The sequence below is a fragment of the Vespula vulgaris genome, chromosome 9 (assembly GCF_905475345.1).
Source record: "Vespula vulgaris chromosome 9, iyVesVulg1.1, whole genome shotgun sequence".
In the NCBI taxonomy this organism is placed as follows: Eukaryota; Metazoa; Arthropoda; class Insecta; order Hymenoptera; family Vespidae; genus Vespula; species Vespula vulgaris.
Window position 1 is genome coordinate 4,011,170 of NC_066594.1, and position 19,307 is coordinate 4,030,476.

At 33.8% G+C, this 19,307-nt stretch overlaps 4 protein-coding genes and 1 long non-coding RNA gene across 14 annotated transcripts in view; 1 reads left to right on the forward strand and 4 right to left on the reverse strand.

Annotated features, from left to right (window-relative positions):
* Positions 1 to 1,070: 1,070 nt before the first annotated feature.
* On the reverse strand, positions 1,071 to 3,460 carry LOC127066411 (maltase 1-like). Its single transcript, XM_051000149.1, has 8 exons — positions 3,250 to 3,460; positions 2,983 to 3,170; positions 2,619 to 2,888; positions 2,302 to 2,544; positions 2,045 to 2,230; positions 1,707 to 1,962; positions 1,265 to 1,622; positions 1,071 to 1,171 (listed from the first exon to the last, which is right to left on the reverse strand). Exons 1-8 carry the CDS (start codon positions 3,443 to 3,445, stop codon positions 1,096 to 1,098), a joined length of 1,773 nt encoding a protein of 590 aa, XP_050856106.1. The 5' UTR covers positions 3,446 to 3,460; the 3' UTR covers positions 1,071 to 1,095.
* On the forward strand, positions 2,301 to 9,948 carry LOC127066449 (uncharacterized). The gene is made up of 2 exons (XR_007782394.1): positions 2,301 to 2,450; positions 9,711 to 9,948. It is a non-coding gene; the product is annotated as an uncharacterized LOC127066449 (long non-coding RNA).
* LOC127066414 (maltase 1-like) lies at positions 4,539 to 7,167 on the reverse strand. The gene is made up of 8 exons (XM_051000154.1): positions 6,978 to 7,167; positions 6,712 to 6,899; positions 6,348 to 6,617; positions 6,030 to 6,272; positions 5,773 to 5,958; positions 5,436 to 5,691; positions 4,994 to 5,351; positions 4,539 to 4,898 (listed from the first exon to the last, which is right to left on the reverse strand). Exons 1-8 carry the CDS (start codon positions 7,132 to 7,134, stop codon positions 4,829 to 4,831), a joined length of 1,728 nt encoding a protein of 575 aa, XP_050856111.1. The 5' UTR covers positions 7,135 to 7,167; the 3' UTR covers positions 4,539 to 4,828.
* On the reverse strand, positions 8,123 to 10,693 carry LOC127066418 (maltase 1-like). The gene is made up of 8 exons (XM_051000161.1): positions 10,510 to 10,693; positions 10,243 to 10,430; positions 9,879 to 10,148; positions 9,562 to 9,804; positions 9,307 to 9,492; positions 8,972 to 9,227; positions 8,530 to 8,887; positions 8,123 to 8,436 (listed from the first exon to the last, which is right to left on the reverse strand). Exons 1-8 carry the CDS (start codon positions 10,664 to 10,666, stop codon positions 8,367 to 8,369), a joined length of 1,728 nt encoding a protein of 575 aa, XP_050856118.1. The 5' UTR covers positions 10,667 to 10,693; the 3' UTR covers positions 8,123 to 8,366.
* A 1,250-nt stretch (positions 10,694 to 11,943) lies between these two features.
* The window catches only part of LOC127066408 (dual specificity calcium/calmodulin-dependent 3',5'-cyclic nucleotide phosphodiesterase 1-like), a 67,534-nt gene continuing 60,170 nt past the window's right edge, over positions 11,944 to 19,307 (reverse strand). For 9 of the 10 annotated variants that reach the window (XM_051000136.1, XM_051000137.1, XM_051000139.1 and 6 more), the window contains 7 exons: positions 17,998 to 18,247; positions 17,466 to 17,723; positions 17,107 to 17,276; positions 16,784 to 17,029; positions 16,440 to 16,666; positions 16,257 to 16,352; positions 11,944 to 15,763 (listed from right to left, as the gene is read on the reverse strand). In XM_051000136.1, the coding sequence (XP_050856093.1) occupies positions 15,675 to 15,763; positions 16,257 to 16,352; positions 16,440 to 16,666; positions 16,784 to 17,029; positions 17,107 to 17,276; positions 17,466 to 17,723; positions 17,998 to 18,247 (1,336 nt within the window). In that variant the 3' untranslated portion in view covers positions 11,944 to 15,674. The remainder of the gene's footprint in view (positions 15,764 to 16,256; positions 16,353 to 16,439; positions 16,667 to 16,783; positions 17,030 to 17,106; positions 17,277 to 17,465; positions 17,724 to 17,997; positions 18,248 to 19,307) is intronic. The other variant, XM_051000133.1, reaches the window with a different exon arrangement.

The window sequence follows — 19,307 nt, forward strand, 5'->3', positions numbered from 1 at the left end:
ATATAAGAAAACCTACTACCACACATGTAGACCGAGTAATTTTTTTTAATATTATCGGAATTGGCAAGCAAGAAACAATTTTCAAAAATCTTCAATCATTTTATCAGACAACTTATCTTTCTCTGATTAATAGAATCTTGATAATATTCCTCAACAACTTGTAGATACTTATAATTTTACTATTATTTACAGTATAACGATTAAATCTAAATATATCATATTATTTCTTTTCCACAGAACGTTTATACGTAAATTTGGTACAATTTCATTTGGATATCTTACCAAATAAATGATTTAAATAAATTTTCAAGTTATCTCTATAGTATATATTGCACATAGAAAAATAGAGTATGTTTTTCAAAAAGGATGAAACTAAAATGTAAAACTAATCTTTAATGAATTGTTTTTTTTCTCATTACTGATATTAAAATGTAGATATAATAAAGGAAAGTTTCTAAAACTTATCAGTATTACCAAAAATAATAGAAAGTTTATATGATAGAAAAATATTAGTCATGTCTGTAGTAAAAAGTAAGAATGCAATTAAACTATTTAGTTAAATAGGTTTTTAATAATAGTGAAGAATAATGTCATACAATATTCTATACATAAAAAAGACTTTATATTTTTTCTAAATCAAAGATTGTATAATAGAGTTTTTATAGTCCATCAATTTTAAATAGAAATAGAACCAAAATATATTTTCATATAAAAAAAAAGACATAACATTTTATTCCAATTTTTCAACTTTATTCTTCCTTATGAATGAAAGAAATAATGAATATTAAAAGAGATTGTATCAACAAAGTAGAAATAAGTAAAATATTGATTCAATAATATATTTAAAAAATAGGATTTCAAATGTACTCGTTATGTTAGAACAACTAATATAAAATATACAAATAAAAATTATGCAATTTTGTTAACAGACAAAATTTCCACCATAAAAGTGTTACACTTAAGTAGATAGATATCTTCCTTAGTCTGGATCAAACAAATTTTACGTAAAAAATATTGTGCCATTGAAATAATTCACATTTATAAAAATCATTCCACATTTCTTCTTTTCACAAATCCTACTGATATCTGACGATATTAAATCTGATCACTAGACGATATAACATATCCTGCCCAAGGATTTATGTATGCAATATCGGAATCAAATTTATATCTGAAAACAGAAATACAAAATTAAAAATTCATTCTTCATCATTTCCAAAGAGTCTCAATGATCTAAAGTAAAAATTATTGCTTGTTAAATTACCTCTTCGTATAATAGGCATCAATTTCAATATAAGTATGATTGTAAAGAGTCATGACATCTTTCAAATGTATGGGAAGTTGTACAGCAGGAGAAAAACTCATTAGGAGAGACACTGTCTCCCCGGGAACTTCTCGGCTGATAGCTAACAATTCGCAGTTGTAACAATAATCCGTGTAGAACTTTAACACCTTCATTTTCAAATCACCTTGTTGAAGTGCGCGAGATGTGTTCCGTAATCGAATCAAAGATCGATATATCTTATAAAGTGACTGTTGTGTACCGTTCATTTGATCCAACAAATTCAACGTTTTATAATTTTCATGAACCGGAAGCCACGTTCGATTACCATTGCTGAATCCTAGTGACCAATCAATTCGTACCATCTTCTAATGTGATACTTCGATAAAATTAAGAAGCTTGTAGTATTCATTTATTTACCCACCTGCATTTTTAGTATAGTCCCACTGGAAAGGTGTGCGATTTGGATCGCGAGATCGACTTTGATATTTATCTTTTCCTGCATTACAAGCCTGTGGATCTTGCGTGTCCTCCCAAGATATGTCACTCTTGTCAACCATTCCAATTTCTTCTCCGTAATAAGTTACAGCGACACCAGGCAAGATCATTGGTAGCATTGTCATTTGATTATCCCTTAGTGGATAACGTGATGCGGTACGACTTCGATCATGATTTCCCAACTGAAAACAATGCATTTTAATAAATGAAATAATTGTCAGCAACTATTAATAATAGTTAATTTACAGAAAACGAACGACTTACCACCCAATTAGCACTTCCAGTACTTGGAGTGTGAGCCATCCATGTCTCAATGATTCTCTTAAAATCGGTCGCACTCGAATTGTGATTCACGTCAGTGATCAGTTTGAAATTGAATGGTATGTGAGAGCCGTAATCGTAAAATTTCGTCGTATTTTCTAGAGAAGTATAAGCCTCGGTCATCATCACCTAAATAATACAAAAACAATGATTAATTAATATTGAAAGAAATTTTAATGATCCTTCGTAAGAATCCATACCTTCTCATCCTCGTTATTGGCATCGGAATAATCGTCGAGAATGTTTCTCCAGCTTTGTACCAGTTCATAGGTTCGTGGATCATCTTTGGTATAAATGTGGTTCAAATAAGTGTAATCACGATCGGTAGCACTTGGATCCGAACTTCTAGGTTCATCACGGAGATCTTCTATTTCGAAAAGATGCGGAACGGCGTCTATTCGAAAACCGTCTACGCCTTTACGTAGCCAAAATCGAATGACCTCCTGGAAAATATAAAATCATGAAATTCGACAAATTCCATTAGAGATCCATCTTTCGATTCGATAATCGCACTAACTTCCATCTCGGCTCGCACTTCTGGATGACTGTAATTCAGGTCTGGTTGCCTGTACTCGAATTGATGGAAATACCATTCCTTCAAGGTCGCATTGTACGTCCACGCAGGACCACTGAACACACTGATCCAATTGTTCGGTGGTGTCACTCCATCATTCTTTCGGCCCTTTCTCCAAATATAATAATCCTTATATTTTTTCTCCCCGGCGAGGTACTTTTGGAACCACTCGTGCTTGTCGGATGTATGATTTGGTACGAGATCAAGAATTACCTGCGAAATTAAACCAAGAATACGATCGAGGTAACGGCCATGAGATGAACTAAAAGGAGTTTATGAAGACAATTAAAGACAGAGATCGCCTCACTTTTAATCCAAGTTTCTTCGATTTGGCTACCAATGTCTCGAAATCCTGCATGGTACCAAACTCTGGATGTATGGCTTTGAAATCTGATATGTCGTAACCAAAATCTATCATTGGACTCGCATAAATAGGTGAAAGCCATATTCCTCGAACTCCAGCATCGATGAAATATTCCAGTTTTGACGTAATGCCTATTTTGTTACAAAAACAATAATGTTACGAAAATTGAATTATCGAAGATTTGAAAGGCAAACTTGAAATAAGTTTTACCTTTTAGGTCACCAATTCCATCACCATCGGAATCCATGAAACTCCGTGGATAGATTTGATAAAATACGGCATTCTTCCACCATCCTTTGTTTTTGATCTCGCCATAGACGAGAGTAGTTGCGAACAACAAGGAACAAAAGCAAACCGCGCGGAACATGCTGGCGACTGCTATGAACTTTCCCCGATTATGCTTCATATAAATATACTCTTGTTACGAAAAAATTTGTGATACGTTATCTTATTAAGTTTACTCTGTCAATAAGAAATAATTACTTTGCAGAGTTAAATATTGCATTTCATTAAGAAAAAAATTCGCATGATATTTTTCAAGCAATATTTGTTATGAGAATATGTAATCTCTTACATAAGAAAACTCACATATATAGATCGAGTGGCTTTTTTTAATACTAGCGGAAATGGCAAAGGAGAAATAATTTTTTTAATCCTCTATTGTTTTATCAGACGATTATCTTTCTTTGATTAAAAGAATCTTAGTACAATTCCTCAACGACTCGTTGTAAATAATTATCATTTTACTATTATTTGTAACATTAGGATTCTATCAAATCTTCTCATTTCATTTCTTTTCGACAGAAACTGTATACGTGTATGTAATTCTATTTGATTCAAATAATTTTAATAATGAATGGTTCTAATAGATTTTCAAGTTAACTTTATAACTTATGATGTACAATAAAGGGCAGTATATAAGAAAATATAACACATATTTACAAGAAAGGTGACATTAACAGGAGAATAGTATCGGAATTAAATCAGGTATCTTTATTTCTTAGTTATTGCATAAAAATGTAAAGATAATGGAGCATAGTTTCTATAAGTTATCAGTATTACCAAATATAATATGAATTTTTATAATAGATTGATATTAATTACGTTAGTATGACAACTACTTGAAACTGAGAATGTAATTATATTAATTAGTTAACTGAGTTCTTAACAAAGGTTAAGTATAACGCAGTAAATTATTCTATATATAATTAATTTTATATATTTTTTCTAAGCCAAAGAGGGCCTTCATTTTTAATTCACCATGCTGAAGTGCACGCGATGTGTTACGTAATTGAATCAAAGTTCGATACATCTTATAAAGTGACTGTTGTGGTGTGTTCTTTTAGGGTTTATATAGTCCATGAACCTAAAATATTATAGGCCAAGGATATGTTCATATACACAAAAGGAAAAAACTTTGTCAGTCTGTTTCATTTCAATTTTTCAATTTTATTCTTCTTTGCGAACGGAGAGAACAATGAAAACATTTTATCAACAAGGAACAAATAAAATAAATATTTATTCAATAGTATATTTAAAATATAGGGCATCGAATATGCTTGTTATCTCAGAAAAATGGATGTAAAATGTGTAAATTGGAATTGTGTAATTTTTATAGAAGGTCAAATTTTCAAGTTTTTATCAGAAAATATTTCGCTTAAATAGACATATTTTTCTGTAGTTTCTAAGATTAAAAAAATTGATAAGATTAGATCATTGAAATGCTGCATATTTATGCAAAATCATTCCACATATCTCCAAAATTGATTGGTATTTGTCGATAGTAAACTTAATCACTAGACGATATAACACGTCCTTCCCAAGGGAAAACATATACATAGCCGGCATTTAAACTATATCTGAAAATAGAAATACATGAATTAGAATTATAATTAATCTTTATTATCAATGAGCGCCAATGATCTAGAATAAAAATTATTGCTTTTTTAATTACCTCTTCGGAGTAAAGGCATCAACCTCACTATATGTATTTTTATAAAGAGTCATGACATCCTTTAATTCTACGCGAACTGCTATAGCTGGAGAAAAACTCATTAGGAGGGACACGGTCTCTCCAGGAACTTCTCGGCTGATAGCTAACAATTCGCAGTTATAACAATAATCCGTGTTGAATTTCATTACCTTCATTTTTAATTCACCATGCTGAAGTGCACGCGATGTGTTACGTAATTGAATCAAAGTTCGATACATCTTATAAAGTGACTGTTGTGGTGTGTTCTTTTGATTTTCCAAGTTCAATCCTTTATAATTATCATGAACTGGAAGCCATGTTCGATTACCTTTGCTGAATCCTATGAACCAGTAAATTCGTGAATACTTTTTTGGTGATATTGCGACAAAATCAAAAAACTTTCCGTATTTAGTAATCTACTCACCCGAATTTTCATTGCTGTCCCATTGAAAAGGTGTGCGATTTGGATCACGAGATCGACTTCGATACTTATCCTTTCCTGCATTACAAGCTTGCGGATCTTGCGTGTCCTCCCACGATATGTCACTCTTATCCACCATTCCGATCTCCTCTCCGTAATAAGTTACGGCAACGCCAGGCAAGATCATTGGTAACATATTCATTTGAATACTTCTTTCTGGATAACGTGACGCGGTACGACTTCGATCGTGATTTCCCAACTGAAAGCAATGAATTCTAATTACGAAATAATTGTTAACAACCATTAATAATAATTACTTTATCGAAGACCAACGACTTACCACCCAATTGGCACTTCCAGTGCTTGGAGTATGCGCCATCCATGCCTCGATAATTCTCTTAAAATCGGAAGCGCTCGAATTCTGATTCACGTCAGTGATCAGTTTGAAATTAAATGGTATGTGAGAACCGTACTCGTAATACTTCGTAGTATTTTCTAGAGAAGTATAAGCCTCGGTCATCATCACCTAAATAATACAAAAACAATGATTAATTAATATTGAAAGAAATTTTAATGATCCTTCGTAAGAATCCATACCTTCTCATCCTCGTTATTGGCATCGGAATAATCATCGAGAATGTTTCTCCAGCTTTGTACCAGTTCATAAGTTCGTGGATCATCTTTGGTATAAATGTGGTTCAAATAAGTGTAATCACGATCGGTAGCACTTGGATCCGAACTTCTAGGTTCATCACGGAGATCTTCTATTTCGAAAAGATGCGGAACGGCGTCTATTCGAAAACCGTCTACGCCTTTACCTAACCAAAATCGAATGACGTCCTAAAAAATATTGAAATCATGAAACTCGACAAATTCAATAAGAGATCCATCTTTCGATTCGATAGTCGCACTAACTTCCATCTCGGCTCGCACTTCTGGGTTATTGTAATTCAAATCTGGTTGCCTGTACTCGAATTGATGGAAATACCATTCCTTTAAGGTTGCATTGTATGTCCACGCAGATCCACTGAACAAGCTGATCCAATTGTTCGGTGGTGTCACTCCATCATCCTTTCGTCCCTTTCTCCAAATATAATAATCCTTATATTTTTTCTCCCCGGCGAGGTACTTTTGGAACCACTCGTGCTTGTCGGATGTATGATTTGGTACGAGATCAAGAATTACCTGCGAAATTAAACCAAGAATGCGATCGAGGAAACGGCCATGAGATGAACTGAAAGGAGTTTATGAAGACAATTAAAGGCAGAGATCGCCTCACTTTTAATCCAAGTTTCTTCGATTTGGCTACCAATGTCTCGAAATCCTGCATGGTACCAAACTCTGGATGTATGGCTTTGAAATCTGATATGTCGTAACCAAAATCTATCATTGGACTCGCATAAATAGGTGAAAGCCATATTCCTCGAACTCCAGCGTCGACGAAATGTTCCAATTTCGATGTAATACCTTTTTCGTTAGCAGCACAGACAAGTAAAATTATTGGAGATTTCAACGGCAATGGAATGAAATCGAAACGATACTTACCTTTTAGATCACCGACTCCGTCGTCATTGGAATCCATGAAACTCCGTGGATAGATTTGATAAAATACAGCGTTCTTCCACCATCCTTTGTTTTTGATCTCGCCATAGACGAGAGTAGTTGCGAACAACAAGGAACAAAAGCAAACCGCGCGGAACATGCTGGCGACTGCTATGAACTTTTCCCGATTATGCTTCATATAAATATACTCTTGTTACGAAAAAATTTGTGATACGTTATCTTATTAAGTTTACTCTGTCAATAAGAAATAATTACTTTGCAGAGTTAAATATTGCATTTCATTAAGAAAAAAATTCGCATGATATTTTTCAAGCAATATTTGTTATGAGAATATGTAATCTCTTACATAAGAAAACTCACATATATAGATCGAGTGGCTTTTTTTAATACTAGCGGAAATGGCAAAGGAGAAATAATTTTTTTTAATCCTCTATTGTTTTATGAGACGATTATCTTTCTTTGATTAAAAGAATCTTAGTACAATTCCTCAACGACTCGTTGTAAATAATTATCATTTTACTATTATTTGTAACATTAGGATTCTATCAAATCTTCTCATTTCATTTCTTTTCGACAGAAACTGTATACGTGTATCTAATTCTATTTGATTCAAATAATTTTAATAATGAATGGTTCTAATAGATTTTCAAATTAACTTTACAACTTATGATGTACAATAAAGGGCAGTATATAAGAAAATATAATACATATTTACAAGAAAGATGACATTAACAGTAGAATAAAATTGGGATTAAATCAGGTATCTTTATTTCTTAGTTATTGCATAAGAATGTAAATATAATGAAGCATAGTTTCTATAAGTTATCAATATTACTAAATATAACATCAGTATTAACAAATATAACAGTTTTATAATAGATTAGTATTAATCACTGTTAGTATGACAACTACTTGAATCTGAGAATGTAATTATATTAATTGATTAAGTGAACTTTTAACAAAGATTAAGTATAATGCAATAAATTATTCTATATATAATTAATTTTATATATTTTTGCCAAGCCAAAGAATATATTTTAGAGTTTGTATAATCTATAGATCTTAAATATTACAGCCCGTGGATACATCTTTATAGAAAAAGGAAAAAACTTTGAGCATTTACTCCATTTCAGTTTTTCAATTTTATTCTTTTTTACATGCAAAGGATATAGTGAATACATAAAAGGATTTTATTAAGAAGGAACAAACAAAATAAATATTCATTCAATAGTATATCTAAAATATAGGGCATCGAATGTGCTTGTCGTATCCGAGCAATGGATGTAAAATGTGTAAATTGAAATTGTGAAATTTCATTTTTTTCTTTTGACCACAAGGTTCAAAACTTATCACTATATATCGATATTAAATCTAATCACTTGACGATATAACAATTCCTTCCCAAGAATTGATATATATAGTATCAAAATATAATTTATATCTGAAAACAAGAATATACGAATAAAAATTAATTAATTTTCAGTTTTAATAATCGCTAATGGCCTAAAATAAAAATTGTTGTTCCTTTAATTACCTCTTGGTATAATAGGTATCAACTTCAACGTATGTATTGTTACGGAGAGTCATGACATCTTTCAAATCTAGGCGTATTTGTATAGCTGGAGAAAAACTCATTATGAGAGACACGGTCTCTCCAGGAACTTCGCGATTGATAATTAACAATTCGCAGTTGTAACAATAATCCGTGTTGAACTTTAACACCTTCATTTTCAAATCACCTTGCTTAAGTGCACGCGATGTGTTGCGCAATTGTATCAAAGATCGATACATCTTATAAAGTGACTGTTGCGTGCCGTTCTTTTGATCTAACAAATTCAATTCTTTATAATTTTCATGAACCGGAAGCCATGTTTGATTACCATTGCTGAATCCTAGTGATCAATAAAGTCGTATAACCTTTTTATGTTATAATTCGATAAAATAGAAAAAATTTCAGTGTTCATTTATCTACCCACCCGCATTTTTAGTATAGTCCCACTGGAAAGGTGTGCGATTTGGATCGCGAGATCGACTTTGATATTTATCTTTTCCTGCATTACAAGCCTGTGGATCTTGCGTGTCCTCCCAAGATATGTCACTCTTGTCAACCATTCCGATTTCTTCTCCGTAATAAGTTACGGCAATACCAGGCAAGATCATCGGTAACATCGTCATTTGGACAGCCCGGTTTGGATAACGTGAGGCAGTGCGACTTCGATCATGATTTCCCAACTGGAAGCAAGGAATTCTAATTACGAAATAATTTTACAACCATTAATAATAATTACTTTACCGAAGACCAACGACTTACCACCCAATTAGCACTTCCAGTACTTGGAGTGTGAGCCATCCATGTCTCGATGATTCTCTTAAAATCGGTCGCACTCGAATTATGATTCACGTCGGTGATCAGTTTGAAATTAAATGGTATGTGAGAACCATACTCGTAAAATTTCGTCGTATTTTCTAGAGAAGTATAAGCTTCCGTCATAATCACCTAAAGAGTACAAGAACTACGATTAACATATTGAAAGAAATCTTAATGATCTCTCGTAAGAATCGATACCTTCTCATCCTCGTTATTGGCATTGGAATAATTATCAAGAATATTTCTCCAGCTTTGTACGAGTTCATAGGTTCGTGGATCATCTTTGGTATAAATATGGTTCAAATAAGTGTAATCGCGATCCGTAGCGCTTGGATCGGAACTTCTAGGTTCATCACGGAGATCTTCTATTTCGAAAAGATGAGGAACGGCATCTATTCGAAAACCGTCTACGCCTTTACGTAACCAAAATCGAATGACGTCCTAAAAAATATAAAATCATGAAATTCGACGAATTCAATTAGAGATCCACCTTTCGATTCGATAATCGCACTAACTTCCATCTCGGCTCGCACTTCTGGATGACTGTAATTCAAGTCTGGTTGCCTGTACTCGAATTGATGGAAATACCATTCCTTCAAGGTAGCATTGTACGTCCACGCAGGACCACTGAACACACTGATCCAATTGTTCGGTGGCGTCACTCCATCATCCTTTCGGCCCTTTCTCCAAATATAATAATCCTTATATTTTTTCTCCCCGGCGAGGTACTTTTGGAACCACTCATGCTTGTCGGATGTATGATTTGGTACGAGATCAAGAATTACCTGCGAAATTAAACCAAGAATGCGATCGAGGAAACGGCCATGAGATGAACTGAAAGGAGTTTATGAAGACAATTAAAGGCAGAGATCGCCTCACTTTTAATCCAAGTTTCTTCGATTTGGCTACCAATGTCTCGAAATCCTGCATGGTACCAAACTCTGGATGTATGGCTTTGAAATCTGATATGTCGTAACCAAAATCTATCATTGGACTCGCATAAATCGGTGAAAGCCATATTCCTTGAACTCCAGCGTCAACGAAATGATCCAATTTTGATGTAATACCTTTTTCGTTACTAGCACATTAGTATTACGCAAGTGAAATTATTGGTGATTTCAACTACAAATTTGAAATGATTTTTACCTTTTAGATCTCCGACTCCATCGTTATTGGAATCCATGAAACTTCGTGGATAGATTTGATAAAATACGGCGTTCCTCCACCATCCCTTGTTTTTGATTTCGCCATGGACGAGACCAGTAGCGAGCAACAGTGAACAAAAGCAAAGCGTGCGAAACATTTTCGCGTTTGTTGTGCAGTATTACCGATGATGTTTTATATAAGTATACTCCTAAAATGCAAAAATTATGATACGTTATCTCACTAAGTTTACATTATTAGTAAGATTTCATTACTTTCTTATTGATACATGCTGAATTTTATCAGCAAAAAGATTGACATAATATCTACTCCAAAGAATGGAAATTTTTCTGTGTTATGTAAGAAAATCTACTATCATATATGTATATCGAATCTTTTTTAAATCCTACCAGAAATGGAAAGCCCCACCGGGTGGAAAAAAAAGTTTTGAAAAATTATTAATTATTTTATCCGATATCTTTCCTTGATTGAAAGAATCTTGATAATATTCCTGGACAACACATTGTAAATAACTTTTACTATTATCTATACTATACTATAGGAGAATTAAATCACAGTGTTTAAAACATTTTATTTTTAAATAACCGCTTATACACAAAATGAGCGTAATTGGATTAAAATATTTTTAATCATAAATAATTTAAACAGATCATCGTTGTTTCTTATTAACTTGATTATCTTATAGAATAAACAATTACTATTATTGAAGGAATGATAAACTATAATGGATGTAATAAAACTTATATAAGTGTAGAAACAAAAGTAGGAAATTTACTGTTTGAAGATAAACAAAGATATAAGTGATTCTAGAGAAAAATTCGGATTTAGAGATTATCAACGCGCTACAATTAATGAACTAAATACAAATAAACAATGCAAAAGATAACTAAAGTATCAAAGTCCGCAAAAAGTACGTTCTTATTGATATTAGTTGAACGATTGCCAGTTCAAAATTTAATTATATTGAAATATTAAATTTAATTATTTTGTGGTTGATATTTATTCCAAGAAAATCTACTTTCTATCGTGTAGGAAAATCTATTATCACCTACGATGGTCGATATTTCTTTGTATGCTAACGGAAATGACAAGAAGAAAAATCTTCCATTGTTTTATCGGACAACTTATCTTTCCTTGATTAAAAGAATCTTGGTAATATTCCTGAACAATATGTTTTATATACTTACCATTTTAATACTATCTCTAGCATGAAAATTAAATCAAAATGCTCTATTTTATTTATTTTACAATAATCGTTTATACGCGGGATTATTACAAATCGATTGAAATATTTGTAATCATGAATGATTTAAATAAATTGTCGTCATTTCGAAATCATTTGACGTACCCTGTACAATGCAAACGAATATACACGGGTAGGTAAAATACATATTTGCAAGAATGATAACACTAAAGTGGGAATCCAATCGGTAACTAATCGAGTATTTTTATTTCTCTGTAGAATTATAGAGAATACAGGGCTAATTATACACGATTTCTGGATAATATATTATTTTCTTTCGACGTATTTTTGATTAATCACATCACATCAAACAGATACGGTGCTAAAATGAACGATTATGTACATGTTTCGTTTTGAATTATACCGAAGAAATAAAATACAGAAAAAATGTAGATATATCAATTTCAATGCTCGATACATACGTCGAAACAAGCCATCCTGGCGACGTCGATAACAAACGTCATTAACTAAAGTCAATTTGCGATGATATAATTTGCAGTGGCCAAATATTAGCAAAACGGAAATAATTCTCCGTATGAGATACGTCACTCTTATATTTTACGTGAATGTGCTTATTTCAAGATTTAACGTTATTGGTCGAGTATTATTTTATTTGAAGCTTTACTATAACCGTGATATCGTTCGGTAAAGACGAAATATCTTTCACTCTTCATCTTTTTCTTTTTTAATTTTAACCAGCAATTTTAGCGATTTTTTGGATTATGATACTAATAGTAATAGTGGTAGTAATTATAATAATATTAATAATAATAATAATAATAATAATAATAAATTCTTACATGTTATCGTAACCCGAATGAAGCGTAATAATTTGTACGTATGCGGAGAAACGCGCTAATATATGTATAATTCATTTGTTATCTGAATTTTTGGTCAAGATTTTGCATCGCATAGGAAAAGGCCTGTATCGTCGTCGATGGAAAGACTGTTCGCTTCACGCGATTAAATATATCGGATCGCGCGTATAAGAATGAGGAGAGCGTCGAATTGTGGTAAGTTGAAAATTCTATACCTACAATAGTTCCGTCGTGCCATTACGAAAAATTTTAGAGGATAATAACATTAAAGATTATAAATTTGCGTCCACTCTTGGCTGTTTCAATCGTGCGATCCGATACTATTCTCTTTTTTACAAACCTACTTCCAATATAGGTACATATCTTATTTCTATCACGCGTTTTGGCCCCTCATCCGCCGCAGGGAGGATACTTAATTCGTATTTCTTACTTGTTGCTCATCGGAAGATTTAATTTGTAATCATTTCTTGTTTCTATTTGTTATATATTTTTATTCTCACACTTGACTTTACTCCGTCAAATGTATTTTCCCGTTTCGACTAGATACTCTTGCAATTTTGACTCCTCTTTCTTTTTTTTTTCTTTTCCCTTTGTTAATAGTTACTAGTACACAATTCTATACGCACAGGCACACACGTAATATAATAAAATCGCTTTGAGAGAGCGTATCGCTTTCGCCTGGGTTTAATCAAACGAAAATGAGAAAAAATGGAGCAGGATGGTGAGGAGTGTAAGCGATCGATTGCGCGAGATTTCATTTGCAACATTAATTTATAAAAAACAAGGAGCCGGCGATTAAAAATAAATAAAATATCGCACTGATGGCTCTATTTACACAACGTTTCTACCATCCGCATACTCTCCTCGTTCCGAGAGAAAAAAAGCAACGCGTGTTATACGTATACCATAGATTTCTCACCTTTGCACCTTCTTGCTTGTAAAAACGTCGAATGAAACTAACTAACGACCAAATGGGAAAAAGAGCAGCAAAAATAAAGGACGGATATATTTTAACGTGTTTCAACTACGAAGTGCTATACTCGTACAGAAGACACACATCCACTTGACGTTGTTGAAAAGTACTAACGTCACTTTCGAGTCTTCTCTTTCCTCTTGACTTTTCAATTTTAAAACTGCTAGGTACTGCGCGTGTAAGTGCACTACGACGACAGGTACATAAAAAGATACGTTTGTTCGTAGCTTGGTCCTCCTTTTTCTCCCTCTCTTCCTCAAAGATATTCGATAGAACAACGATACCTACATCTATATACAGTGAACGCTCGCAAAAGATCGCAATCGGAGATTATTTTATGACGATCGTTACCGCAAAAAAATAATAGCGGTTACGTGAGCTCGTATTGCATAATTACATTGCTACTAGTTGCCAAACAAACACGACACTACGTAACTTAGTTTTTCTTCTAAGGAATCCCGGACAAGTAATCAAGCTTGCGCGCTAACGCTCGTCGTGAACACGCTCGCAAATCCGCCACATATATTTGACATATACATATAGCACAGACGTTTAAATAAACACTAACGACAATAATTTTTCTTTTACATTAAATATACATCGATTAAAGCTGTACCTCGACGTGTTCACGAATAGATATACATGTACATATCTAACGCGAGTATATACAGAGATATATATGTGTGTATATGTCGGTAATTATCATACTTTCGAGATTCTATTCGTTGAAGGCTTTACGCGGAAAATCGCAAGAGCCCTGAACGTTCGATCGTCGGGAGAGAGAGAGAGAGAGAGAGAGAGAGAGAGGGAGGAAGGGAGGGTAGTAGAGAAAGAGAGAGGAACAAAAAAAATAATACAAGTACCTTCCTCTCGCAAGATTCTCCGTAAAATCCGTTAAATCCGTTTCTCGTTCGAGCCCTCCGAGGGACGGATTTTCATTCTTATGCGTCTATTTCCATCTTCAAACGAAAAAGTTTCTTTGAAAGGGATGGTATGGCTTGTGCGATAATCGAAAAAGCAAATCTACAAACATTTCTCCAGAACCTTTTCGTTCAATTACTCCATACGTTTCATACGTACATTCGACTAGACTTTTCGTAACTTTCTTCGCGGAATAATGTGAAAGTATAAAAATAAGTTAATGTGCGTCTTGTCAGGCTTATTTACAAGGATTCTGAATAATGTCGATTAATATAAATATCGTTCGTGCTTACTACGAAAAAAAAGACGTTTATATACTGTCGAGACAAGGAATTCATATAGATATCTCGAGTTCGATGAGTTTAATCTTTTGATTTAATTTAATTTTTTTTTTTCCTCGATATCCGTCTCTCCTCTATCCGTTTACTTTCTAATTTATGTACCAGCTTGAAATGAAGTTATTAATCGATGCGTTTGAATTGCATTTGCCAGTTCTGTTATAGAATTCGTTGAAAGTGGGACTTTATCCGTGACATTAAAGTCTGTTAAGAATGCATTATGCATTTTTACGTACTAGTTACATAAAAAAAGATAGGTACGAATTGAAATAGCGTTCATAATGCAAGAATAGTTTGTAAAGCTCATTGATAGTAAATAACGCTTAATCGATTCTTCCCTCTCTTTTTTTATAAAAAATATGTCTTTCATCTATCGTTTTAGGCTACGCTCTATATCGTATTATGACTTTAACATGATACTAAGTAAAAGTACGAAAGATTTTGGACCAAAAAAAAAGAAAACGACAGAAAAAGAAATCAGACGTTACTCGAACAAAGATCTATCACGGAATAAGAAAGTTGATTTTTTTCTACTTTACGAAAAGATATCGATATTGAAAATACGTATGTATGGGATATTATGGGAGCATTTAGAGAGATAGTCGTTGCACGAAAATGACGTCGAGGTATATATAGCGGATAGTCGTCCCAAAGCTAACGCATCGTTAGTAGCATAGATGTTTTTATATCTACGTTCGCATTCACAGTAAATTCCTTATTAATTTCTATTCATAAATATAATATACGAGGAAAAAAGTTTAAGACGATAAAATGAGTTCGGCGTAAAGACGAATTTCTTGTAGCCTAAAATCGCATAGATATTCGAAGTAAGTTTCGATCGTCGACCTGGCATTTCATTCTTCCGCCGTCGTTTGAACATTCTGCCCTTCCTCTTCCGTATTGGAATTTTGTTCTGCTTCCTTTTGTGCCCTAACCTCTGCATCTGTAGAATGTACAAACGATGAAGATATTTACATTTACAAAAAAAAAAAAAAAATAGAGTAAACGACAACAGAATATAGAGTGGCTCAAAAAAAGGCTTATTCCACTTCGAAAGATATAGAGAAAAATTGTTTCGCATGAAGCTATATTTTCGAACAAATCGATTATTAATATTGGCTGAATAAATATGCACTTGCTGACTCAACGATTGTTGAACATATAATCTCGAAACATGTTATTTCTCTTTTACAAACAATTGATAACAGTATATAAAGACTAATAAAGATTTATAAAGTTATTTATAAAGGAGATATAATAATCTGTTAGTCACTCAACTATTATTTACACTCGATTTTATCGTAAACCAAGTCTCTTATATAAACATTTTATTTTGCGATTTCGATTTATTTTCTTAAGAAAAATTTCTCTTTTCGATTGCATCATGATTATAATTAGGTCATTCAATATCCATAATTTATTTCCATATAACATACCTCGAACCGCTTGTTCCTTCCAAATTTGTTTGTTCTCTACGAGACACTGTATCCATGGTTTCCCTATCTTAAACCTGTTACTTTCTGCTGTCGAACCTACAATCAATGAATCGATGAACGTTGGAAATATGTATATATTTTGGATAATGACAGTGCAATTATTGAAATTATCGAAACGTTTACCGTTAGCCGACTCATCTACGCTTTCTTTAACGTTCAACGGTCCAAGAACCGTCTCCAACATATCGCTGCACACTTGCATACTCGGCTCGACGATGAATTCTATAAAGCCGATTTGAGATTCCGCTACCAAAGTATTATTACGGTCGCACAAAGGTGAAAATGGCAAGCCAAGAGCTCTCTCCTTGTCGCCTTGCCTAAAAAACTCTTCCAACAGTTGCATCGTCCACCTGCACAAAGGAATTCACTCGCATCACATAAAGAACGAAATTATTGCGATCGTCAATAGTTCCTAATGCAATATCGTCGAACCGATAAAGGGAGACGATCTGATAAAATGGTCTAACCTATGGTGAAGATCCCATCTTTTCGCGGGATGAGAAATATCGCAGCAATGGAGCACGAGACTGACGGCTTTGCTCTTATCGACGCTCGGTTCTGCCAAGCTTAGCAGATTTTTCATGTTTTTCAGCTGTTGAAAATGAAAGCTCATATCGGTTGCCAAGACCATGTCGATCACGAGCGAACGAAATTCTCGGAATTCTTCTCGCGACAGATTTTGAAGAATATTACATTCGTCTTCCCTTAATATTCTGAAAAAGTACACCATCCGTATTTCTAAAGTTTCCTGTTATATAGAGTACCGTTATATGAAATTAATTCTGTATACCTGAAACTCGCTGATATATGGTGATTTTCTAACACAGCGCGGTCGTTATAGAGAAGTGCCGTATCACTGCCGGACATTACGTGGAAATTGTTTGTGGTCCCAGTGTGCTCGTAGTCGTGAATAATTGCCGCTACGAGTGACGAGAATATTTCTAGATCGGTCAGCCAATTCTGGAAAGAGTAATTTCTCTTTTAACTATAAGATGATTAAATTTTCAACGACACGATATCTTCAGGTTCACCGTTTCGTATCTGCCTTCTTTATACACGAGTTATATATTAGTATTAATAAAATGAAGGGATGTAACAGTGAACGCATGAAAATCTCTTAAAAATACAATTTTGAGATGCGAAACTTACCATTAGCCCCGTTTGGCACAAAATATAATGCATAGTTTGAGCGACGTCCGCGGCATGAAGATTATTGTGATATGGATTTCGATGTCTGCAGTATCCTTCTTCAATTCTTCCTAGGAAGCATTCCAGAACCGCAGGTGGTACTTTAAACTTGTGTAACATACCGTACCGATTCAGTAGGTCGTAGCCTATGTATTTGACAGGAGCTCCGACTGCAGCTTCGTTCAATGAAAACACGTCGAAAGACCAGTCGTCCAACGTCTTAAATTAAGATTCATTAAAATTCAGAAAAAAGTTCGTTGGTAAAATATTTGTTTTAAGAAATCACAAGACTACGTCTAATTAAAATAACGCGAATCCAAAAGTAGACGTGCAATTACTATGGACACGATACTAATAGGATTTCCTCGAATTGCATTCAATTAACATTTATCAAATACATTCACAGTCTCGCGTAAAGAAATATAATTTATAGGTATATATGGGTATATACACTATTTCAATGAGAAGTAAAGTTTTCCAGAGCAAAAACTACCTTAAGTACTTTAACCACATCTGGTGGAAATTGCATGAGAGCGGTATTGGTGACTCTCCTATAAATCCGATCAACGAAAATCCCAGCTCTAATAGCGTGAGCCACAGATCGAAACTTGGGTTTCTCATCCGCCTTCCGCCTTGTCGTGGCAAGTTGTCTGGTGAAGGTCGACGCCAACCATTCACGAACTTCGGGTGGTACCGCGTCCGGTTGTACTTCGGACAATTCGTCATCTTCGTCGGCCAATCGTCTACAGAAAACCACAGGAAGAAAATGTTAACGACTGAGTCGACGAGTATCGAGATGAAGACGCTTCAAAACTTCTACCTTCGTTTACCAATAAAAAAAAAAAGAAAGAGAAAAACTGAGTCACTTCCTCGATACTCATCTAGTGAACTTCGACATTTAAAAGTCATCAAACCCGATCACAGTTCGAATTTGACGCGTTCATTTCTTGCAAAGATATTGGAATTCTTTCAAAACGATCCTCGAAAGTTGTTCAACGAAACACGCCTTCCCTGAGAATATATCTTTTCGACCTCAACGAAGAAAATTACACAGTCACGAATCGATGTGAATTCGCGTCTGGCGACATCGTTCGAATAAATTATTGCGAAAGAATACGCATCGTATTCGTATTTGTTTTTATATATGCATTTACGAATTCAAGCAACCAAAAGAGGACAATAGTACTGCGCATTAAATGAATTACCGATTATCGAAAATTTCTACAATTTTATTTCTCAAAAAAATCTCGCATCTTACGAAATGCATGTTCTTTTTCTATTTACCGGCTAAATCGTACACCTCGAGTACGTATTTTACATCGACAATAAAGATAACGTGAATCCAAAAGCGACATAGCGCTCTAATTCAGTTTCATAAATGAATGTATTATATTAATGAGAAATGTACGAATAAGAAGTTAACACTATTCTTTGTACAGAACAAGCGAATCCAAAATACTTTGAATTTTTAATACGATTTCTTTTCAGAGCATTTTTGCCATCGACAAAATGATTTTAAAGATTGCCGACCTACTTTCGTTTAAGATTGAAAACGTTTTGAACATCCTGAAAACACTTTGATATCACAGCGACGATCCGCTGTGTATAGTAATGTAACTATACAAGGAATGCAGGCAACCAATTAAATTACAACTACGACTAAAGTTACTTACGACGTAGGTACGTAATAATTAATTGTTATTATTCAAAGTATATATGCTGATATGTTTCACACGAATTCGAGTAATAAGGAATATCTTATAATTATACACGTACATACATCTCGAAAAGTGGAGCTGAAAT